Source organism: Canis lupus, chromosome 16 (genome assembly GCF_003254725.2).
Source record: "Canis lupus dingo isolate Sandy chromosome 16, ASM325472v2, whole genome shotgun sequence".
Taxonomy (NCBI): Eukaryota; Metazoa; Chordata; class Mammalia; order Carnivora; family Canidae; genus Canis; species Canis lupus.
In genome coordinates this window covers 9,528,935-9,554,429 of record NC_064258.1, presented here as the reverse complement: position 1 = coordinate 9,554,429, position 25,495 = coordinate 9,528,935, and the positions used below count along the sequence as shown (strand labels likewise).

The following is a 25,495-nucleotide window of genomic DNA, read 5'->3' as shown; positions in this document are numbered from 1 at the left end:
TGGATTTCTACATGAATTGAGATAAACAAAACTGTTTATTTCCAGTGTTTGGTTAGTGTGTGAACAGCCCAGCTGTGGGCTGGTACTGGAACTGTGTGTGTGGCATTGTGCTGTGGGTCACCATGATGAAATCAAGTAGAACAAGTGCTGGGGAAGAACAGAACTTTTTTTTTTCTGGTTCCTGATGCTGTTGCTGCCACTGCAGGTAGATACCAGACTAAAATGATATATATGATGGTAGAGACAGATTAGGATCACATAGATAAAGATTTGAGAAGATTATCTGAGTATCACTCCTGTCGTTCTTGCAAGGGACTAAGTGTCATAGACAGTAATAAGCAGCTTGAACTTTTTTTTTTCAGCTCCAAAAAGCCGACTTCAAAACCGCCTCCTCTTCCACTTGGCTCATAAGGTATTTATGTTCTCATTTCACACTTCTTGTTTTGAAAATATTTTTTCTTCCTTCTTGTTAAAAACAATGGTGAAAAAAATAAGAAATGCTTATTAATAATAGTTCTAGAACAAGTAGAATATAGGTATTAATTTTATAGGATTTTTCACCCTTAGTGTTTTTACACTACTAATCTGTTAAGAGATGTTAAATTGTTGTTCTTTTTGTTTGTTTGTTTAAAGATTTTATTTATTTATTCATGAGAGACACAGAGAGAAAGAGAGGCAGAGACACAGGCAGAGGGAGAAGCAGGCTCCATACAGGAAGCCCGATGTGGGACTCGATCCCGGGTGTCCAGGATCAGGCCCTGGGCCGAAGGCAATGCGAAACCACTGAGCCACCTGGGCTGCCCAATTGTTGTTCTTCTTAAAAGTAATAGTCATTGAAGATCAGTTTCTTTCAACTATCCTATTGTCTCTTGGAAGCAGACTGAAAGAAGCTTTGTCTTAACTCCTAGAAATACACATTTTTCAAAATTGCCTTAGAGGAATAAGGTTTGTTTTGTTTTGTTTTTTTAAGAGAGAGGGAGAGGGATGACTTGGTGGCTCAGTCAGTTAAGTGTCTGCCTTCAGCTCGGGTCATGATCCTGGGGTCCTGGGATTGGGCCCTGCATCTGGTTCCTTGCTCAGTGGAGAGCCTGCTTCTCCCTTTCCCTCTGCCTCTCCCTCTGCTTGTGTGTGCACGCTCTCTCTCTCTCTTTCTCTCTCTCCCTCTCTCAAATAAATAAATAAATAAATAAATAAATAAATAAAATCTTTAAAAGGAGAGAGGGGGAGAGAGAGAGAGAAAGACAGAGCATGCAAGAGTGAGGGGTGCAGAGGAAGAGCGAGAGAGAGAATCTTAAGCAGGTTTCATACCTAGTGTGGAGCCTGATGTGGGGCTCAATATCACAACCGTAAGGTCATGACCTGAGCTGAAATCAAGAGTTGGGTGCTTAACTGACTGAGCCACCCAGCTGCCCCTTTTTAAAAAGTTTTTATTTATTCATTTAAGTAACCTCTACACCCAACATGGGACTCAAACTCACAACCCCAAGATCAAGAGTCACTATCTACCTACTGAGCCAGCCAGGTACCGTTGCCTTACAGCAATAATTTCTTTTTTTCTTTTTTTTTTTTTATATAGCAATAATTTCAATCATCATCATAAAATGGTTTTTAAAAATAATTTTCCACATTATAGAGGTTACATATTAATTATATTAAAATATAAGTAAGCAAAAATTGAAGAAGGAAGTAACATCTATACCCACTAAAAAGTAGAATTACAGGGCAATATCCCTGATGAACATGGATGCAAAAATTCTCAATAAAATAATAGCAAATCAAATTCAACAGTACATTAAAAGAATTATTCACTGCAATCAAATGGGATTTATTCCTGGGCTGCAGGGTGATTCAATATTTGCAAATCAATCAATGTGATATACCATATTAATAAAAGAAAGGATAAAAAACATATGATCCTGTCAATAGATGCAGAAAAAGCATTTGACAAAATACAGCATCTTTCTTTTTTAAGATTTTATTTATTTATTTATTCATGAGAGACACAGAGAGAGAGAAAGGCAGAGACACAGGCAGAGGGAGAAGCAGGCTCCATGCAGGGAGCCCGATGTAGGACTCGATCCCAGGTCTCCAGGATCACACCCTGGGCTGAAGGTGGCACCAAACCGCTGAGCCACCCAGGTTGCCCTACAGCATCTTTTCCTTTTTTTTTTTTTTTTTTTATCTTTTCCTAATAAAAACCCGAAGTAGAGATAGATGGACCTCAACATCAATAAAAGCCATATACAAAAGACCCACAGCTAATATTATCCTCAGTGGGGAAAAACTGAGAGCCTTTCCCCTGTGGTCAGGAACAAGACAAGGATGTCGACTCTAACAATTACTAATAAACATGGTATTGGAAGTCTTAGCCTCAGCAATCAGACAACAAAAAGAAATAAAAGGCATCTAAACTGGCAAGGAAGAAGTCAAACTTTCACTATTTGTAGACAACATGATATTCTGTAAAAAACCTGAAAAACTCCACCAAACAATTGCTAGAACTAATACATGAATTCAGCAAAGTCGCAGGATATAAAATTAATGTGCAGAGGGGATGCCTGGGTGGCCCAGTGGTTAAGTGTCTGCCTTTGGCTCAGGGTGTGATCCCAGGGTTCTGAGATCAAGTCCCACATTGGGCTCTCCCTCTGCCTATGTCTCTGCCTCTCTCTGTGTCTCTCATGAATAAATAAAAAAATCTTTAAAAAAAAATCAATGTGCAGAAATCTGTTGCATTTCTATACACCACCAACAAAGCAGCAGAAAAAGAAATCAAGGAATTGATCCCATTTACAATTGCATCAAAAATCATAATATATCTAGGAATAAATCTAACTAAAGAAATAAAAGATCTACACTCTGAAAAGTATAGAACACCTATGAAAGAAATTAAAGAGGACACAAAGAAATGGAAAAGCATTCCATGAACAAACATTGTTCAAGTGTCTATACTACCCAAAGCAATCTACACACTTAATGCAATCCCCATCAAAATACCACTAGCATTTTTCACAGAGCTGGAATAATTTGTATGGAACCACAAAAGACCCCGAATAGCCAAAGCAATTCTGAAAAAGAAAAACAAAACTGGAGGCATCATGATTTTGGATTTCAAACTATATTACAAAAGTATAGTGCTCAAGACAGTACAGTACTGGCACAAAAACGGGGACGTAGATCAGTGGAACAGAATAGAGAATCCAGAAATAGATCCACAACTATATAGTCAATTAATCTTCATCAAAGCAGGAAAGAATAGCCAATGGAAAAAAAGACATTATCTCCAAATGGTATTCGAGGGCAGCCCCTGTGGCGCAGTGGTTTAGCGCTGCCTGCAGCCTGGGGTGTGATCCTGGAGATCCGGGATCGAGTCCCATGTCAGGTTCCCTGCATGGAGCCTGCTTCTCCCTCTGCCTGTGTCCCAGCCATTCTCTCTCTCTTTCTCTCTCTCTCTCTCTCTCAATAAATAAATAAATAAAATCTAAAAATTAAAAAATTAAAAAATTAAAAAAAAGTTAAAAAAAAACAAAACAAATGGTATTTGGAAAACTGAACAGCCACATGCAAAATGAAACTGGACTACTTTCTTACGCCATACACGTACAAAAATAAATTTAAAATGAATGAAAGACCTAAATGTGAGACAGGAAACTATCAAAATCCTAGAAGAGGGATCCCTGGGTGGCGCATGGGATCCCTGGGTGGCGCAGCGGTTTGGCGCCTGCCTTTGGCCCAGGGCGCGATCCTGGAGACCTGGGATCGAATCCCACGTCGGGCTCCCGGTGCATGGAGCCTGCTTCTCCCTCTGCCTGTGTCTCTGCCTCTCTCTCTCTCTGTGAGACTATCATAAATAAATAAAAATTTATAAAAAAAAAATCCTAGAAGAGAACACAGGCAGCAATCTTTTTGACGTCAGCTGTAGCAACTTCTTACTAGACATGTCTCCTGAGGCAAGGAAAACAAAAGCCAAAATGAACTATTGGGACTTCATCAAGATAAAAAGCTTCTGCACAACAAAGGAAACAACAAAACTAAAAGGCAGCCTACAGGATGGGAGAATATATTTGCAAACGACAATATCTGGTAAAGGGTTAGTATCCAAAATCTACAAAGAACTTATCAAACTCAACACCTAAAAAATTAAGAAATGGGCAGAAGACATGAATAGACACTTAGCCAAACAAGATATCCAGGTGGCTAACAGACATAGGAAAAGATGCTCAACATCACTCATTTTCAGGGAAATACAAATCAAAACCATGATGTGATACTATCTCACACCTGTCAGGATGGCTAAAATTAACAACACAAGAAACAACAGGTGTTGGTGAGAATAAAGACAAAGGGGAACCCTCTTGCACTATTGGTAGAAACACAAACTGGTGCAGGTGCTCTGGAGAAGGATATGGAAGTTCTTTAAAGTGTTACAAATAGAACTGCCCTGGGATACCTGGGTGGCTCAGTCAGTTAAGCATCTGACTTGGGCTCAGGTCATGTTCTCAAGATCCTGGGATGGAGCCCTGAGTCAAGCTCCTTGCTCAGTGGGGAGTCTGCTTCTCCCTCTCCCTCTGTCCCTCCCCCTGCTTGTGTTCTCTTTTTTTTCTTTCTCTCTCTCTCAAATTAATAAAGATAATTATTTTTTTTTAATTTTTTTTTTATTTATTTATGATAGTCAGAGAGAGAGAGAGAGAGAGGCAGAGACATAGGCAGAGGGAGAAGCAGGCTCCATGCACCGGGAGCCCGACGTGGGATTCGATCCTGGGTCTCCAGGATCGCGCCCTAGGCCAAAGGCAGGCGCCAAACCGCTGCGCCACCCAGGGATCCCAAGATAATTATTTTTATATGCATATTTATATTTTATTTTTTGTTTTGCATGATGAGACATGCTGAATATACATTTTTGTATTCTGCTTTTATTTTTTACTTATCTGTATACAATGAGCATATCCCCAAGTCACTAGTCTTTAAGACTATGACTTTTTAAAATAGTTTTTATAATATTTCATTGTATGCATGTTTCCTAGTTATTTGACTTTTAGATTATATGTATATATTTATCTTTAATTTTTTTAATAGTTATACACAACACCCGGTGATCATCACAAATGCATTCCTAATCCCCATACCATATTTAATCCATCCCTCCCACCCACCTCCCCTCTGGTACCATCATTAAGGGTCTGTTTCTTGGTTTGCCTGTCCCTCTCTTCTTTTCCCTATGGCTCATTTGTTTTGTTTCTCTTCTTCTTTTTTTTTTTTTTTTTAAGATTTTATTTATTCATGAGAGACACAGAGAGAGAGAGGCAGAGACATAGGCAGAGAGAGAAGTAGGCTCCCTGTGGGGAGCCTGATGTGGGCTTAATCCCAGGACCCTAGGATCACACCCTGAGCCAAAGGCAGACACTCAAGCACTGAGCCCCCCAGGTGTCCCTGTTTTTTTTTCTTAAATTCCACATATGAGTGAAGTCATATGGTATTTGTCTTTCTCTAACTGATATCTTACTTGGCATTACACTTTCTAGATCCATCCATGTTGCCTTGCCCCAAATGGCAAAATTTCATTCTTTTCTATGGCTGAGTTATATTCCATTGTGCATATACACGCATATATATCCATCTATATATGTATAACATATATAAATATGCACCACCTCTTCTTTATCCATTTATCAGTTGATGGACATTTGGGCTCTTTCCATAATTTGGCTATTGTAAATAATGCTGCTATAAACATCAGAGTATGTATCCCTTTGAATTATTTTTTTAAAAATATTTTATTTATTTATTCATGATAGACATAGAGAAAGGCAGAGACACAGGCAGAGAGAGAAGCAGGCTCCATGCCGGGAGCCCGACGCGAGACTCGATCCCGGGTCCCCAGGATCGCGCCCTGGGCCAAAGGCAGGTGCTAAACCGCCAAGCCACCCAGGGATCCCCTCCCTTTGAATTATTATTTTTGTATCCTTTGTATTTTTGTATCCTTTGGTTAAATACCTGGTAGTGCCGTTGCTGGATCTAGGATAGTTCTATTTTTACCATTTTGAGGAACCTCCATACTGTTTTCCGGAGTGGCTGCACCAGTTTGCATTCCCACCCACAGTGCAGAGGGTTCGTTCCTTTTTCTCCATGTCCTTGCTAATACCTGTTGTTTCTTGTGTTGTTAATTTTATTTTATGAGGCCAGCATTACCCTGATACCAAAACCAGATAGACTCCACTAAAAAAGAGAACTACAGGCCAATATCCCTGATGAACATGGATGCAGAAATTCTCGATAAAATATTAGCAAACCAAATCCAATAGTACATTTAAAGAATCATTCACCATGATTAAGTGGGATTTATCTTTTGGGCTGCAAGGGCAGTTCAGTTTTCACAAGTTAATCAATGTGATACACCACATTAATTAGTAAAGGAAAGGATAAGAACCATATGATCATTTCAATAGATGTATACACCAATAAAGTAGAAAGAGAAGTCAAAGAATCAATCCCAGGGGATCCCTGGGTGGCGCAGCAGTTTAGCGCCTGCCTTTGGCCCAGGGCACGATCCTGGAGACCGGGGATCGAATCCCACTTCGGGCTCCCGGTGCATGGAGCCTGCTTCTCCCTCTGCCTATGTCTCTGCCTCTCTCTCTCTCTGTGTGTGACTATCATAAATAAATAAAAATTAAAAAAAAAAAAGAAGAATCAATCCCATTTAGATTGTTTTAATTTTAATTATAAAAATGTTATTCTGAACAACCTAGGAATGGGCTTAGTGAGTTATTGAATTTGAACAACTTTAAAGGCTTTAATTGGCAGGTCATCTGGATGGCTTATTCAGTTAGGCATCTAACTCTTGATTTCCACTCAGGTCATGAACTCAGGATGATGGAATCAAGCCCCACATTGGGCTCTGCACTCAGCATGGAGCCTGCTTGGGAGTCTCTCTCTCCCTGTCCCTCTGCCCCTCTCCCCACTTGCAGGCATGTATTCTCTCTCTCTCTCTCTCTCAAATAAATAAATAAATAAATAAATAAATAAATAAATAAATAAATCTTTTTTAAAAAAATAAAGTTTTTAATTGATATTGCTAAATTATTTTACTAAAAGTTTATCAAATCATCCATAGCCATTATATGAAAATAATTATTCTTAGCACATTTAAAAATTTCACAGTATAATTATCCATCTCTATTTAGTTCTTTCAGTTTTTGTGTTACATGTTTTTCAGACTCTAACATAAAGTACTTACAAGTTTAGAATTGTTCTGTCCTTCCAGTGGATTGAAACATCATTATAAAATGTCTCTCTTTATCTCTGAAAATTCCTCTCCACATAAAGTCTACTTTGTCATATTTGTATAGCTACACCACTCCCTTTTGTTTAATATTTGTCTATTATATCTCTTTACATACTTTTTAAAAAACATTTTTAAAGATTTATTTATTCATTGAGAGAGAGAGAAAGAGAGCAAGTGAGGGTTGGGGAGAAAGACCCACGGAGAGGGAGAAGGAGAGAAGCAGACTCCCCGGTGAGCAGAGTCCAATGCAGGGCTTGATCCCATGACCCTGAGATCATGACCTGAGCTGAAATCTAGAGCCGGACATTCAACACACTGAGCCCCCCAGGTGTCTCTCTCTTCACATACTTTAACATTTTCTACCTTACTATGAAACAGGATATAAAAATGATAACACAGGGGAAAAAAGGAAAGGAAGAAGATGAAGGAGGGGTCAAATAATTAATATAATTATGTCTCAAAGGCTTTCCACTGTCAAGGCTATGCCTCCACAGGCTGTTTTCATCCTTTTTTTTGAAGGAGAGACAGAGGAGAAGAAGATAAGGAACTGAAGAGAAAGAGGGAGAACTAAGAGACAAGATGGCTGGAGGGCCAGGAATTAAAATCTCTGTACCATAGGTGTTGATTAACTGTACTCTAGTATAATCTTTACATGTCTTCTTCCCTTTGACAATTTTAGTTTAATGATGAGAAGAAGTTGATGAACTTTCATCAGAATCTTCAAGATATCACAGAAGATCAACTCAGTTTGGCCTCAATCCACTATATGCGATCTCATTACCAAGAAGCTATTGATATTTATAAGCGAATACTGCTAGATAACAGGTCTGTGTCTTTCCATGTCTATTGAAAACTCACAATCTCATTTTGTTAGCTTTTTCTGTAACTGTTTGGGCTGAGGACCTAGTGTCCTTCCAATCTAATCACCATGTGTTCAAATCCATTTAGCTAATAATGTAGTCAGATTAAGAACTCCATATTCTCCAGATCAGGATTTCTCCACTTTTATTTCACTATCATCCTTCCAAGGAGCCCTTTTAGGCTCCTCCTGCCTCCATCACTTTCTCATGAAATTTTAAAACCACAGATATAATGTATGTCCATTTATGTACTGAATGTATATCTATGCTTTATACTTAAAATGAGTACAATTTTTCACTTTTTCATAAGGATTTTTTTACCCCTTGGGGATGATCTGGCCCCTGTTGAAAATGCATAATCTAAATGTATCATTTCAGCATTGTATTGGATTGAAGGGAACTTGCTGACAAAATTAGAAATAAACCATTCTGAAGAATGAAGATTCCAACTTTATCACTGCCCACTGGGTCTCTCTTCCACTTCCCAAAAAGATCTCATCTACCTGCCTTCTCCTCTTTTGCTTACCTGCACCTCACCCATTCTTCTTCTCAGTCATCAAGTCTGTTTGCTTTGAGTGTCTGTTCTCTGTATGGTGTACGCTTATTTACAGTTTTGCCCAGTGATAGCATGTGTTAGTCTTTTTAACATGAATTAGTAGGAGTTGGATGCTTCCCTTTCTTCTTTAGTTGTCATCTCTCATTCTACTTAAATTAAAACACCCAAATATTACAATACAAAAGAAAAATATTGCACTGATGATATCTTGCCTTCTTTCTTCAAAAGGCAAATTCATGTTCTCTTCACCTGGTTGTCCATTTGAACCATTAAAAAAGTCTTTGTAGTTTGACAATCTTACTATGAAGTAGACTTAAACTTTAACCCTTAATTCTTTCATCTAATAGGGAATACCTTGCCCTCAATGTTTATGTGGCCCTATGTTACTACAAGTTGGATTACTATGATGTGTCTCAAGAAGTTCTGGCAGTTTACCTTCAGCAAATTCCTGATAGCACCATCGCACTCAATCTTAAGGCCTGTAATCATTTTCGCCTTTACAACGGCAAAGCAGCTGAGGTAGTGATGGAAATGTGTTTTTAATTCCAGTTTGAATAACCGTATACTTTCTGGGTTATTCATAAGACTCTACTATCTGTAATTCCTGATTAATATAATATCCCTTTGTTATTGCTAAGGTGATTCTATGAGAATCAACTATTTATATTGATTGGATATTCTAAAAAAATGGTGACTTTTGAATTCTGTGTGTCTAATGTATTGTAGATGATCTTTACCTAGATGCTTTACATTAACTTAAATTTATGTCGAAACTGAACAGTTCTGCTTCTTCCTCTAAAATAGGTTTGTGGCTCTGTGGTTTATTGTCACCAGCATGTAAATCACGTCATAAACCTAGGATTTCCATCAGTCTTTTTCTTCACTCTCCCCCTCTATGTAATCACCTACCAGTTCCTATTAAGTTCTACGTCCTAGATATTTCTTTGATCTGTCCCTTCTCCTCTACCACTGCTCTAGTCTGGGTACATCTCTTATTTCGGTTCTTTAAATAATTTCCCTGCCTCTAGCCTTGTCCTTTCCAGTCTAGCCACCAACATTGTTCCACACACCATGCTCTCCTACTATCATAGCTTATGACATTCTCATTTCCTGGAATGCCTTATTCTGTTTGTTATAAGTTAGCATCTCTTTTAAAGGCATTAGTGGTAAACATTTTATAAATATTTAGAAATTACCTAACTTCTAGGTACTTTGCAGAATGCTTTGTATCTATTATTTAGTTTCCCTGACAATCCTGTGGATAAATTCTCTTTATCCCATACGTGGGACCCTCTTTTATTTTTCACTACACACTCACACACATATACAGAGAGAGAAAAAAAGAGGACATGTTCTATACCATATCTATTTACAGATATTTATTTATATAATAAGCAGGTGATTTTTTTAAAAAGACTTTAGTTTTTAAAGTAATCTCTATACCTACCATGGGGCTCAGTCTTAAAACCCTGAGATCAAGACTTGCACACTTTTCCAACTAGGCCAGCCAGATGCCCCTATACAGGTTATTGTTAAGTTAACTGTGTGAGGGGCACCATGCTTGGAAATTACTTTCTCAACCATTACTTTAGTTGATGTCAGAAGCCACCAAAATTCAAATGTAATGTTTGTGCATGTGTCAAAATTTTAAAATCCTACCCTTGCCCAAAAAGCGGTTCTAGCTGGCATCGTGCCCCTGAAGGAGGAGGGAAAGGAACTGAAATCAACAAATTAACTCCATCAAGGCAAAATTCACTGTGAAAATTTAATAGCAAGGGACATTATTGCCATACTTTAGCTGACAGCAGACTCAGCTCCTGAGTGAAACAGTATTTAGTAATTGTGAAAGAGGGGCAGAGTGGAAAGCATGTGTCCTTATCATAGGCCCAGATTCACTTTTTGTGGCTTATGTCAATAAAAGTGATCTGTTGTGGCCGTACAAATGCCAGCCACTTCAATTGCTTAGCGTGCAATTGAGCAGTCCATTTATATGTTATCTACAACACATTCCTGGGTGTACTTACTTCAACTAAAGAGTCCCTGGAGTCTGCCCAGTTGGCTGGTTTCTAGCATCAGCAGTTCAATAGTAAACTGGTTTGCAATTTGATCTCTTCAGAGTTTTTGGCCTGTGGTAAGAGCAAATAAAAGAAATACATTCTTGCCTTTCTACCTTGAGTTAATCTTGGGGACTTTGCCAGGTTTTTCCAGTCTATTCGATGTTGACATTTTGTCTGCACGTGTTCTTTCCATAGTGTGGTATGGGTAGCATACTTAACTGATATTCTCTAGCATGATGCAAATCAGGAGGCACCACACTGCATTTCCTATCCCCCAAAAGACACGGTTTTTCATTTGAAATTATGTGTGTGTAGTTTACATATTACTGTTTTTTTAAGATTTATTGATTGATTGATTGATTGATTGATTTATGATAGACAGAGAGAGAGAGAGAGAGAGAGGCAGAGACACAGGCAGAGGGAGAAGCAGGCTCCATGCCAGGAGCCCAACGCGGGACTCGATCCCGGGACTTCAGGATCGCGCCCTGGGCCAAAGGCAGGCGCTAAACCGCTGAGCCACCCAGGGATCCCCATATTACTGTTTTTTTTTTTTAAAGATTTTATTTATCTATTCATGAGAGACACAGAGAGAGAGGCAGAGACACTGGCAGAGGGAGAAGCAGGCTCCATGCAGCGAGCCCAATGTGGGAGTCGATCCCAGGACCCCAGAATCACACCCTGAGCCGAAGGTAGACGCCCAACCACTGAACCACCCAGGCATCCCTGTAGTTTACATATTAATTTTATAATGTATTCAAGCAGTAGACGACTATGTCAAATGTACCCTGACAAGCCTTTTTTTGAGGGGACGGTTGTTAGCTGTAGAATATAGTTTGTGTTTGCTGATAGTTTTATTAAACCACTTAAAAATCACACATTCCTCTAGTAATTTGTATAATAGGCTCAGCATTCTATGGTTCATTCTCTTCACAAACACGAATAGCATTCTGCTCTTCTGTAGTAAGCATGACATAATCTGTAATGATTCACTGAATTTTTGAAGTACTTTAAATAACTTGCCCAAAGTTTTACAACTAACATGTGACAAATTCAGATCTCTATCTGACTTGTTTATCTGAGTCTAAAGCCTATATACTTAACTGTAAATTTAGGGGTACTTTCTTCTATTCTCTTATATGTGATTATATGTATATAAATAGATGGATTTATATATGTATACATATATATGTATATATATTTGATAATTGCCTGATTATCTTTCACGTAGACAAGTTTATTGAGGATTGATACTGTGTCTTTTGACATGAGTATCTGGTACCTGGCATAATGTACACACAGAGTTGATGTCAACTAAGCGTTGGTTGAATGAGTCTTAGTATGACTAAGAAATTAAGGGAGACTTGTGTTTAAAGAAGGAGAAAGTTTAAAAGAGGTCAATAAAATGAAGATTGAGAAAAAGTCATTGGATTTCATAACTAGGATTTACCAGTCTGATTAGTATTATCGTTATTATTGGGAGTTGAAGTTAGATGACAGAGATGAGGAATGGGTGGTAATTGCTTGGATCGGGTTTTGTCATAAAGGCTATGGCAGAGAGATGATAAGTAGATCATGAAGACTATAAGATGCTGATGAAAGGAAGGAGAATGCTAATTTTAGAGGATAATGAGTTAAAAGAACTTTTCCCCCCAAACTGGGAAAGCCTCTACGATAGTGATTAAGAGCAGGAGCTTTGAAATCAGACCCTAAATTCCACACGGTAGCTGTGTGGCTTTTGGTGAACTACCTTAACTCCTTAAGCATCATTTGCAAAATAAGGAAGGTAATAGACTGACTTATTATAAATTGCTGTGAAGATTAAATGATACAACATATGTAAAGTCCCTAATTTGATGTACATAGTAAACTTTCAGTAAATATTCACAATTATCACAGGTTTTGCAGGCAGAAATATTGTCAAAGCTATCTATCTTTTCCTTTATGTTTGATGCTTTCTGTGTCTTGTTTAAGATGATTTCCGGCCCAAGATCATATTCACTGGTATTATCTTCTTTTTTTGTTTATTTATTATTTTTTTAAAGATTTTATTTACTTATTCATGAGAGACACAGAGAAAGAGAGAGGCAGAGACACAGGGAGAGGGAGAAGCAGGCTCCATGCAGATAGCCTGATGTGGGACTCGATCCCGGGACTCCAGGATCATGCCCTGGGCTGAAGGCAGATGCTAAACCGCTGAGCTACCCAGACATCCCTTTTTTTGTTTATTTTAAAAAAATATTTAATCTCTTCTCCCCGTGTGGAGCTTGAACTCATGACCTGGAGATCAAGAGCCACATGCTCTTCTGACTGAACCAGCCAGGCGCCCTGGTTAAAAGCCTTATTGTTGAGGCACCTGGGTGGCTCCTTCAATTAACTTGTCTGCCTGCGGGTCAGGTCTTAGTCCCAGGGTCCTGGGATCAAGCCCAGCATCCAGCTACTTGCTCCACAGGAAATCTGCTTCTCCCTCTGCCCTTACCCCCACTTGTGCTCTCTGACCTTCTCTATCTCTCTGTCAAATAAATAAAATCTCTATTTTTTTTAAAGATTTTGTTTATTAATTTATGAGAGACACAGAGAGAGAGGCAGAGACACAGGCAGAGGGAGAAGCAGGCTCCATGCCAGGAGCCTGAGGTGGGACTCCATCCCAGGTCTTCAGGATCAGGCCCTGGACTGAAGGTGGCGCTAAACCGCTGAGCTACTCAGGCTGCCCAAAATCTTTAAAAAAATAAAATAGGGACGCCTGGGTAGCTCAGTGGTTGAGCATCTGCCTCCAGCTCAAGGCAGGATCCTGGGTTCAGGGATCGAGTCCTACATCAGGCTCCCTGCCAAGAGCCTGCTTCTCCTTCTGCCTATGTCTCTGCCTCTCTCTGTGTCTCTCATGAATAAATAAAATCTTTTTTTTTTTAAATAAAATCTTTTAAAAAATAAAATAAAAGCCTTATTGTTTTACCCTTTTTCAAATCCAAATTATCTGTAATTATGTTATATTTATTTTTTTCAATATTTTTTTAAGTAATCTCTACACCCAGCATGGGACTCAAACAAGACCAAGATATTGCATGCTCCCCCGACTGAGCAAGCCAGGCACCCCTATAATTATATCTAAAAGGTTTGATTTCTCAATTAAAAGACAAAGATTGGCAAATTAGATTGAGAAGACAAAACCCTAATATATGTTTTAAATATAAGGACAGAAAATTTGAATGGAAAAGGATATGTTTCATATAGATTATTTCTTACATGGTTTCTATCATTGGTGTCATGCTTTTGGAAAGGTCATTTTTCACTCTAACATGGATAAGATGACCCATATCTTTTATTTATAGTTTTATTTTATTTTTTAAAAATTTTATTTATTTATTCATGAGAGGCACAGATTGAGAGAGAGAGGCAGAGACACAGGCAGAGAGAGAAGCAGGCTCCATGCAGGGAGCCCGACGTGGGACTCGATCCTGGGTCTCCAGGATCACACCCTGGGCTGAAGGCGGCACTAAACCGCTGGGCCACTGAGGCTGCTCTATAGTTTTATTTTTTAATAGCTTCATTGAAATATAACTCACAGACTATAATTCAGCCTTTTAAAGGGTATAATTCATTGGTTTTTAGTATATTCACAGATAATTGCAATCACCACCACAGTTTTTTATTTTTTTTTATTATTTTTATTTTTTTTATTTATGATAGGCACAGAGAGAGAGAGAGAGAGGCAGAGACACAGGCAGAGGGAGAAGCAGGCTCCATGCACCGGGAGCCCGACGTGGGATTCAATCCCCGGTCTCCAGGATCACACCCTGGACCAAAGACAGGCGCTAAACCTCTGCGCCACCCAGGGATCCCACCACCACAGTTTTAGAGCATTTTCATCAACTCAGAAAGAAACTCCAGGGGCAGCCCCGGTGGCGCAGCGGTTTGGCGCTGCCTGCAGCCTGGGGTGTGATCCTGGAGACCTGGGATCGAGTCCCACGTCGGGCTCCCTGCATGGAGCCTGCTTCTCCCTCTCCCTCTACCTGTGTCTCTGCCTCTGTGTCTATGAATAAATAAATAAAATCTTAAAAAAAAGAAAGAAAGAAAGAAAGAAAGGAAGAAAGAAAGAAAGAAAGAAAGAAAGAAAGAAAGAAAGAAAGAAAGAAAGAAAAAGAAACTCCATGCCCCTTAGAAACCCCATCAACCCTGGCCCTCCATTCCCCTAGCCCAAGCAATTGCGAATCTACTTTCTCACTGTAGATTTGCCAATTTTGGATATTTCATATAAAAGTAATATATAATATGTGAACTTTTTATGACTACTTAGCATAATGTTTATAAAGTTCATCATGTTGTAGCCTGTATTAGTACTTCATTCGTTTTTATGACCAAATAATACTCTACTACTGTATGGATCACTGCGTTTTATTTTTCTATTCACTAGCTGATAGACATTTGGGTCATTTCCACTTTTGGCCTATTATGAATAATACTGTTATAAGCATTTATGTACATGTTTTTGGATATGTGTTGGACATGTTTCCATTTCTCTTGGGTATATGCCTAGGAGTGGAATTGCTGGGTTATATAGAACTCTGTATTTTTTTTTTAAGATTTTATTTATTTATTCATAGAGATGCAGAGAGAGAGAGAGAGAGGCAGAGACACAGGCAGAGGGAGAAGCAGGCCCCATGCAGAGAGCCCGATGTGGACTCGATCCCGGGTCTCCAGGATCATGCCCTGGGCTGCAGGCGGCGCTAAACCGCTGTGCCCCCGGGGCTGCCCTAGAACTCTGTATTTAATTGAGAAACTGTCAGACCATTTTACAAAGTAGCTATGCCAGTTTATATTCCCACCAGAGGTGTATAGGAATTCAGTTTCTCTATATCCTTGCCAGCAGGTATTATCTGACTTTTTTATTCTAACCATTCCGTTGGACGTGCAGTGGAATCTCATTGTGGTTTTGATTTGTATTTCTCTAATGACTAATGATGTTGAACATCTTTTCATCTGTAGGGAGTGCTGCTTTAAATTCTATGCCCTAGGCATCTCACTTGGCTCAGCCCTGGTTCTGGCTGGCCCTGTCTGAAATCAGAACTGTCCTCATAATACTATAAGATTTTGTCTTTTCACTTTCATTTGCTCAAGTGTGCAGTGAAGCTTTCTAGAGACAGCATAATTTTAAAATATATCAAATGCAGATACAAACACTGTCTTTTAATCTTTTAAGCCAAACATTAAAGAGATTTCCAAAAATACAAAGCAGTACTACTCTTCTAAGTTTTTGTTTTGTAAATGCAGTTTCCTTAAATGAAAAATATTTATGTTAATGTGTAGTAAGTTTATTATTATTATTAAATATTTCATTTATTTATTCATGAGAGACACAAAGAGAGAGGGCAGGAGGCAGAGACCCAGGCAGAGGGAGAAGCAGGCTTCATGCAAGGAGCCCAATTTGGAACTCGATCCCAGATTCTGGGATCACACCCTGAGCCACAGGAGACGACCAGCCGCTGAGTAGTTGGGACCCAGGCATCCCATAGTATTATTTTTGATTAATTGAATACTTTAAAATTTCTGTTTTAATTTCTAATACAGTATATACTGTACTATGGGCTATTTATGTGGACTATAGCCCGTATAAACAAAAGCTCTTTGGGATCCTTAATAATTTTTAAGATTATAAAAGAGACCCTGAGATCAAAAAGCTTGAAAACTGCTGATCTAGTCTAATATTATTGAACACTTTGGAAATTGCTGCTGTGGACAAGAAAAGGGATTAATAAAAAGGTTGCTGAGGTAGATGTGCAATCTCATATGAGACTAGTAAAACAAGTTTGTAGTGGTTAGTGAGAACAATCAAGAATTTAATTATTTTATCCTGAGAAGTTTAGCTGCCTAGCTGATGAAAGTAGAAAAAGAGGAGAGGAAGATTACTCAAAATTATAGATAGGCAAGGTAGGAATAAGAAAGATGAGGTAGGGTAAGTGAATCTAGGGTGTCAGTGAAGATGCTGGAAATGGCGGAGCATTTGTTCTATGGGGATTTAAGGGGGTAAGAGAATACAGAAGAGATCTGATAGGTCTAATAAGTAATAGGAGAAAATATTTTAATTTTGCTATGTAAATAAAGGCCAAAGCAGCAGGAAGAAGGTACTATGAGAATTTAGGATATAGGTAGAATGGTCAGATTTAAGAATCAACCTCAGTTGTCAAAAGTTTAGTTCCTTTATCACCTTTGACTCTTAAGAAAAGATTAAGTAGGAGCCTTCAGACTTAGGCTTACCAGTTTCAAACTTGCCACTTGTTGTAATGTTCACATCATTTACTGTTTATAAGCCCCAATGTTCTCATCTGTAAAATGAGGCTAAAAATCACACTGACTGTAAGAGTCCTGAGGAACAGATGAAATATGAATGAAATGGCATGTTAAATTTCTCATAAACTATAAAACATTCTGCAAATATGTGGTATAATAACTATATACTTGTCATTTTCCTAAGCCTTTCCTTTTTCCATTTCAGGCAGAACTCAAAAGCTTGATGGACAACGCTTCTTCTTCCTTTGAATTTGCTAAAGAACTCATCAGGCACAATCTGGTGAATAGCAGTTTCCTGTTTTGACTGAACTGAGCTTATCCTACTTCAGTAATATCACAGCAGTTAGATGGATGAATGAAGGGAGATATTGTAGCAGATACTTCTCTACTCCAAGTGGACTCCTCCTTTCTATGGGGGAGAGAAAATTAAGTTTCAGATATCAGATCCTTTCCTCAAGGAAACCCTTACTGGGAGGGCAGTAATACATATATAACATTGAGAAAGAAGTGCAAGGTAGTGTAGGTCCAAGTGTTCATTTTGTTGGCAAAGACCAGGGAACATGTAACCCCTGTGGGTTAAAATAAACAGGAAGGATTTTCTGGTGGAAGTCCAATTTGAGTTCATCTTTGAAGGATGGCTGAGATTTAGAGGGTTCGTTGAAGTCAAGGATATGGAGTTTGAACGAAAATGACATATGTGAAAGGGTGTGAGCATGCTAAGCTTAGTAGAACAGAAGGTGTGTGCTGGGGCATAGTGAAAAAAGAAGGTCTTAGTGAAAAAGTGAAGAAGCAGTCAGTTTTAAGGCTGGATTATGATGGCCATAGGTAAAATCATGTTCACATTAAGTTTAATTGATCATGCAATATTGTGGTTACAGAGCAACTGCTTTCAACTCAGACACCTGTAGACATTGGGAAAATCACATAATATTGCTGAGTTTCAGATCCCTCATCTGAAAATGGTATTAATAATAGCTACACCTTTTCCTTCTGATTTCTCTATTCCTCTCTACTACTAGTTTTCCTGGTACCATGATGAAACCATAACTGCTTTAGACTCCCTCCTCTCCTTTTTATCTGATACCTGATTGTTCACTTAATCCTCTTGATTCTTTTTTGGCAAAGTCTTATATTTATTCCATTCCTTCTCTAATTCAGGCCTCCATCACAGATATAATTTTCTCTGGATTGCTTGTTTTATGAGCTTCTGCCTCTTTTCACTTCTTGTCTAGTTTATCAACTTAAATTTTTGTGGAGAATGATGTGTTAGAGAGAGTAGTCTGGAAATCAAGCTTGAAGAGAGATCAAGACTAGAGAGTAGGTTCAGGAGTTTCATAAGAGAAGTGATAGCTTCAGTCTTGACAACTATACACGGAAATAAGGATTAAAAACAGAGAAAAAGATGGTCCCAAAAGAGCATCTGTATTTAAGGAGCTGAAGAAAGGAGAATAAGCAGATAAGACAAGAAAGGGGAGATGAACAAGCACCCAAATAATGCAATGCCATTTACAACTGCACATTTTAATCACCTGGGAGGTTTTTAAAAATAATGATGCATGGGCTCCACCCCCCAGAGATTTTTTAATGATTGGGCTAGGGCTTAGCTATCAATATTTTTCTTTAGTTTTCCCAGGTGGATATAATATACAGCCAGAGTAAAGAACCACCATATGTATATATGATTAGAAGGGGTATATCAGCTAGCAAATAGAGATTAGCCTTGGAAAGTGGGATTAAAGAGACAAGTGAGAGTATGCAAATTGTCCTTTTTCCTTTTGTAAAACTTACATATATAAGTTTTTTTCCCCAATGATTACATACCACTTTTACAGTTTAAAACAAAGCCTAGATATACTGAGCAATATAAATGATTTTTCTGAGCATTGGCTTTTGTAGTCAGACTTAAAGTCAAAATCAAGCTATACCATGTACTAGCTTTGGACCTTTGGGTGAATCCCTTAGCATTGTTGAGACTCAGTGTCCTCGGGGAAATTACAGTACCTACCTTATTTTCTTGTGAGGATTCAATGAGGTAATGTATATAAGATGCTTTGCACAGTATCTAGCACATATAGTAAGCATTTAGTAAATCATGCTTTTGTGGTCATTCTATGGCCATCAGTGTCTAAACTACAGACACATCATTGAGCAAGAGGACAGAAGAGTCCATTGAATTGGTCATAGGGATTAATTCATGACTTGTGAGGGTAAGTTCACTAGTGTGCTAAGAACAGACTTAAGGAGTGAAGAACAATAAGGTTAAAGCAGTAAGCCACGCACTTTTGAAGTGTGGCATTGAAAGGAAGGAAAAACAGGGCACTCTCCAGGCAGAATGATGGTGCCGAGAGAAAGAGCAAAAACCCTTGTGAATGTTTAAAGTTGAGAAGTAACACCAGGACTAATGAAGGTAGAATAATTAATAGAGAAACAAGATCCAGGTCGAGTTAAAAGTTTTGAGATAAAAAGAAAAAAGTTTTGAGATCTACAGATTGGGAGAACAAACATTGTCAAAATGTCCATACTACCCAAAGCAGTCTACATATTTAATGCAATCCCTATCAAAGTACCAACAGCATTTTTCACAAAAGTAGAACAAACATTCCTAAATTTGTATGGAACTACATGAGACCCCAAGTAGCCAAATCAATCTTGAAAAAGAGGAACAAAATTGGAGATATTCCAAACGCAGATTTCAAGATTTACTACAAAGCTGTAATAATCAAAATACTGTGAAACTGGCACAAAAACAGACACGCAAATCAACAGAACAGAATAAATAGACCAGAAATAGACCCACAATTATATGGTCAGTTAATCTTCGACAAAGGAGGCAAGAATATCCAATGGGAAAAAGTCTTTTCAACAAATGGTGTTGGGCAAACTGGATAGCTACATGTAAAAGAGTGAAACTGGACCATTCTCTTATACTACACACAAAAATAAATTCCAAATGGGCTAAGAATCTAAATGTGAGACCTAAAACCATAAACATCCCAGAAGAAAGCACAGGTAGTAATCTGACGTCAGCCATACATTTTTCTAGATATGTCTCCTGAGGCAAGGGCAACAAAAGCAATTAAACTATTGGGACTACATCAAAATTAAAAGCTTCTGCACAGCCAAGGAAACAACAAAACAAAAAGATGATAGCCTATTGAATGGAAAAGATATTTGCAAATGGCATATCCAATAAGGAGTTAGTATCCAAAATGTATAAAGAACTTAAACAACTCGGGGCACATGGGTGGATCAGTTGATTAAGTGTCTGGCTCTGGATCTCAGTTTGGGTCTTGATCTCAGAGTCATGAGTTCAAGCCCCACCTTGGGCTCCACACAGCATGGAGCCTACTTTAAAAAAAATAAAAAAAATAAAATAAATAAATAAATAAATAAATAAATAAATAAGAGAACTTCTACAATTCAGCACCAAAAAAACCCCAAAAATCTTTTTTAAAAAAATTTTTTATTGGAGTGCAATTTGCCAACATATATAGCATAACACCCAGTGCTCATCCCGCCAACTGCCTCCCTCATTGCCCATCACCCAGTCACCCCAACCCCCCACCCACTTCCCCTTCATTTCCCAGAGTTAGGTGTCTTTCATGTTTTGTCACCCTCACTGATATTTTCACTCATTTTCTCTCCTCTCCATTTATTCCCTTTCACTATTTTTTATATTCCCCAAATGAATGAGACCATATAATGTTTGTCCTTTTCCAATTGACTTATTTCACTCAGCATAATACCCTCCAGGTCTCCACCTTGTCGAAGCAAATAGTGGGTATTTGTCGTTTCTAATGGCTGAGTAAAAACCCAAATAATCTAATTTAAAATTGGGCAGAAGACATAAACAGACATTTCTCTAAAGAAGACACATACAGATGGCTAACAGACACATGAAAAGGTGCTCAACATCACTTCCCAGCATCATCAGAGAAATGCAAATCGAAACCACAATGAGATGTCACCTCATTGCCTATCAGAATGGCTAAAATCAAAAGCACAACGAACAGCAAATGTTGGCAAGGGTACGGAGAAAAAAATACTCTCATGCACTGTTGGTGGGAATGCAAACTTATGTAGCTATTCTGGAAGACAGGAGGATCCTCAGAAAATTAAAAATACAATTACCATGTGATGCAGTAATTCCACTACTGGGTATTTGCCCAAAGAACATGAAAACACTAATGCAAAAAGATACACGCATCCCTATGTTTATCACAGCATTATTTACAGAGGCAAGATATGGAAGCAACCCAATGTCCATCAATAGATGAATGGATAAAGAAGAGGTTTTATATATGTATATGTATATATACATATATATATATGTATATATATATACACGCACACACACACACACACACACACAAATAACCTATGATTTCACTCATGTGGAATTTAAGAAACAAAGAAAGAAAAAAGAGACAACCCAAAAAACAGACTCTTAACTATAGAGAACAAACCAATGGTTACCAGAGGGGATTTGGTGGGGGGATGGGGGAAATAGGTGATAGGGATTAAGAATGCACTTATGATGAGCACTGAGGAATGTATAGAATTGTTGAATCACTGTATTGTACACCTGAAATTAATATAACACTGTATATTAATTATACTGGAATTATTTTTTAAATCACAATATCAAGAAAACAGGTAAAAGAATCTTGGCAAAAGAAGGGAAAATCTCAGACAAGGAAGAATCATGAAAGATGATGACCAAGTAGATATTTTTGAGTTACAAAAGAGAGATTAGGTAGTTCATGCCTGATGGCCTTGATTTCTATATATTTATTTGTGAAACAACTTGCTCTTTGCCAGACACTGTGCTAGGCTCTTGGTACATAGCAGCACACAAAACTGCCTTTCTGAATGGTATTTTTGTTTTAGCTCATCTCTATAGCATTTACTGTCGTGTGACAATATACTTACGTGTTTGCAGTGTGAGGCTCTCTCCCCACTTGAGTATAGCCTATGTAGTGACAAGGGAGTGATCCATTCCTGCTGTAATCCCAGTGCCTGCTACAATCCCAGGCATATAGTAGGTGCTAATGAGTATTTACTGAGTTAAATGTTACCTACTATGTACCACACATTTAGCCCACTTTAACTCATTCAATCATAATAATCCTGAAAGGTAGACATTATCAGCACTATTTAGAAATGAGGAAACAGGCTCGGAAAAGTTATATAAATTCCTTCATGGAGTTTGTTCATTTATTTGTTCTTAGTGAAAGAGAGAGTGAGCAGGGAGGACCAGAGGGAGAGAGGGAATCCCAGGCAGACTCCATGACTAGCAGAGCCTGATGTGGGGCTCCATCCTACAACCCTGAGATCATGACTTGAGCCAAAATCAAGAGTTGGATACTTGGGCACCTGGGTGGCTCAGTCAGTTAAGCCTCTGCCTTTGGCACAAGTTATGATCTCAGGGTCCTGGGATGGAGCCTCATGTTGGGTTCCCTCAGCGGGGAGTCTGCTTCTCCCTCTGCCCCTCCCCCGGGGTTGGGGTCTCTGTCTCTGTCTGTCTCTCTCAAATAAATAAAATCTTAAAAACAAAAAAAGAGTTGGATGCTTAACCAACTGAGCCACCCAGGCGCCCCCCCTTTGTGAGTTTTTGTTTTGTTTTGTTTTAAAATTTTATTTATTTATTCATTAGAGACACAGAGAAAGAGAGATAGAGAGAGGCAGAGACTTAGGCAGAGGGAGAAGCAAGCTCCATGCAGAGAGCCCAATGTGGGACTCGATCCCTGGTCTCCAGGATCACGCCCTGGGCTGAAGGCTGCACTAAACCCCTGAGCCACCCGGGCTGCCCTTTGTGGAGTTTTTGATACAGATTATCTGTCTAGAAAAAAGTTTTATTATTAATTTTTGGGTACTACAAGAGTTTTCTGCAGTTCTTGTGAAAAGGAAATGTATAATAGGCTTATGCCTTTATTCTGTTTCTTATAATTTTAATAAATAGCTTGTTTTCAATGGGGTCAAGGTCATGTGTATACTGAGAACTTCAGAAATATATTCAACCTTTCAAAGAATAACTGAGTGCCCAGTTATAAGTTGTATCTCCTTAATTAAACATTTCCACCAATAAATGTATTCATACTTATTGCCATAATAACAGACTCACTCTATCTATCTCTAGGTGGTTTTTCGAGGAGGTGAAGGGGCTTTGCAGGTTTTGCCTCCTCTGGTTGATGTCATTCCTGAAGCTCGGTTAAACTTAGTGATTTACTACCTTCGTCAAGGTAAGAATAATTTGTTTTGGTCTTGCTTATAATGAGATATTTTAGAACATCTAATCTCTAGCTGAAATTCATAGGAGGGAACAAATTTATTGGTGCTTATTTGTTGTATCTTTTCTCTTTATCCTCTCTTTCCTCTTCTCTTGCTTCCAACCTTTTCCCTCATTCTGTTTTTCTTTTTTCCTCTTCTTTTTCTGTCTTTTTGTTCTCTAACCATTTTATTTCAGTTTTTTTTTTTTCTATTTCAATTTTTGTACTGTTTCCCCCTCCCCTTTCTTGTGGTTCTTTTTCTGGTGTTTCCCTACCTATAGTGCACATCTACATTTTCTTGAGTCTTTTTTATCAACTATTTTTTATTTGCCTTGGTTGTCTGCCTTTCTGTTTCTTTGTACTTCCAGTTTCTTATGAGAAATATTATGATTCAAAGAGAATGTGGTATTCACTGCCCCTAAGTAAGGTTAAAAATGTTAGACATATGCCTAAGCAGTCTTCGATCTAACAGTTTTGAGTATAGGAGAGTAGCTACCATGCATTGGTGGTAGCACTGTCATGGGCCTTGTACTAACAGTGTGGGCCTTTTTAGGTAGAAAACATGGTAAAAAACAACCAGACAACATATTCCTCATCGAGGAAAATGTGAGTGTTTTTTTTTTTTTTAAAGATTTTATTTATTTATTCATGAGAGACAGAGAGAGAGAGAGAGGCAGAGACACAGGGCAGAGGGAGAAGCAGGCTCCTCACAGGGAGCCCGATATGGGACTTGATCCCGGGGCCAGGATAATGCCCTAAGCTAAAGGCAGACGCTCAACCTCTGAGCCACCCAGGCATCCGGAAAATGTGAGTGTTTATTAAAATAAGAACATGAACTTGCAAACAGTTCTATTTGATATATAAGCACAAAGAAATAGGCATTTGGACAAGAATTAAATATCTTTTATATTTTATAAATTAATTTTTATTGCAAAATTTTTCAAATTCTAAGCAAAATAGTCAAAACACCCAAAATGAACACCTAAATAATAATTTCAGTTTCAAACAGTCTTCAAAATATTGCCATTCATTCATCCATTCTCCCTGTCCCTTTTTACTGCTAAAACGTCTTAAAGCAAATCCCAGACTTCCTGTCACATACTTTATATTGTCTTTTAAAAAAAATTGGTCGTTTTACTTATAGAATTACAATGCCATTGCTATATAATACTCAGTCCATATTCTTGAGAATTTTTGTAGGTGCCTCATAACTTACAGGTTTCCTAAGATATTTGGTTATCTTTAGGATAATTACTCCACATTGAACTTGATGGAGAGTTAGAAGACAGATAGAACAAATCATACTTCCCACGAACATTTGAATACTAAAGGATCTTACCTTTTCAGGACTGTTTCAGAGCAGTTTGTTGGAATACAGACTAGTCTAGCTACTTATTTCTTGTATTTCAGATGATGTACAAGAAGCTTATAACTTAATTAAGGATTTGGAACCTACTACTCCTCAGGTATTTGAAAATGTGTTTTTTACTAACCTACTTATGTTGAAAGAATTTCAGAAAGGTAGTGGGAAGTCATATTAGACAAGCTTCCAGCTTGTAGAATCTTGGGAAAGACCATATATATTGATCTAGGAATGTCCTGTGAGACTTTCGATGAGAATGAATATTCTGGATTTTTTTAATGTTTTTTTTTTTAATTTTATTTATTTATTTATGAGAGACAGAGAGAGAAGGTAGAGACACAGGGAGAGGGAGAAGTATGTTCCATGCAGGGAGCCCAATATGGGACTCAATTCTGGAACTCTGGGATCACGCCCTGAGCCAAAGGCAGACACTCAACCACTGAGCCATCCAGGAGTCCCTTTTTTAATATTTTTAAGCTCCCTTGTATGTGGTCATTTCCTCCAAAGGGATGAGTTTTGAAAAAACTGAAATCTAGATACAAGATACATAAACAAGATATAGAAACTTATTTCACTAGTATAATTGTAACTTGTCTTTCTTCTCTACTAGATTGTTAGTTCTTTGCAGTCAGGGCGTCTGCCTGTTTGTATTTCCAACACCATGTACACTAAGCATGTAACAGACATTACACTTACTGAATGAAAGACTGAAATGTTTCTAGGCCCTATGAAATCTAAACAAGTATATTTCTCAGGTGTATTAAAAGCTTCAGCATCTTTTCTACTGCTCATTTTATGAGCCTTCTTAAATAGAAATAGTACTTACATA

At 38.2% G+C, this 25,495-nt stretch overlaps 1 protein-coding gene across 3 annotated transcripts in view; it reads left to right on the top strand.

The window, feature by feature from the left end:
- The window catches only part of TTC26 (tetratricopeptide repeat domain 26), a 52,695-nt gene that overhangs the window by 8,619 nt on the left and 18,581 nt on the right, over window positions 1–25,495 (top strand). Inside the window, exons 1-7 of one of the 3 annotated variants that reach the window (XM_035699954.2) lie at window positions 104–205; window positions 363–412; window positions 7,959–8,104; window positions 9,043–9,214; window positions 17,240–17,314; window positions 23,174–23,276; window positions 24,714–24,769. In XM_035699954.2, the coding sequence (XP_035555847.1) occupies window positions 7,980–8,104; window positions 9,043–9,214; window positions 17,240–17,314; window positions 23,174–23,276; window positions 24,714–24,769 (531 nt within the window). In that variant the 5' untranslated portion in view covers window positions 104–205; window positions 363–412; window positions 7,959–7,979. Of the gene's footprint in view, window positions 1–103; window positions 206–362; window positions 413–7,958; window positions 8,105–9,042; window positions 9,215–17,239; window positions 17,315–23,173; window positions 23,277–24,713; window positions 24,770–25,495 lie in introns of those variants that run through there. The other 2 variants (XM_025433858.3, XM_025433859.3) reach the window with 2 other exon arrangements.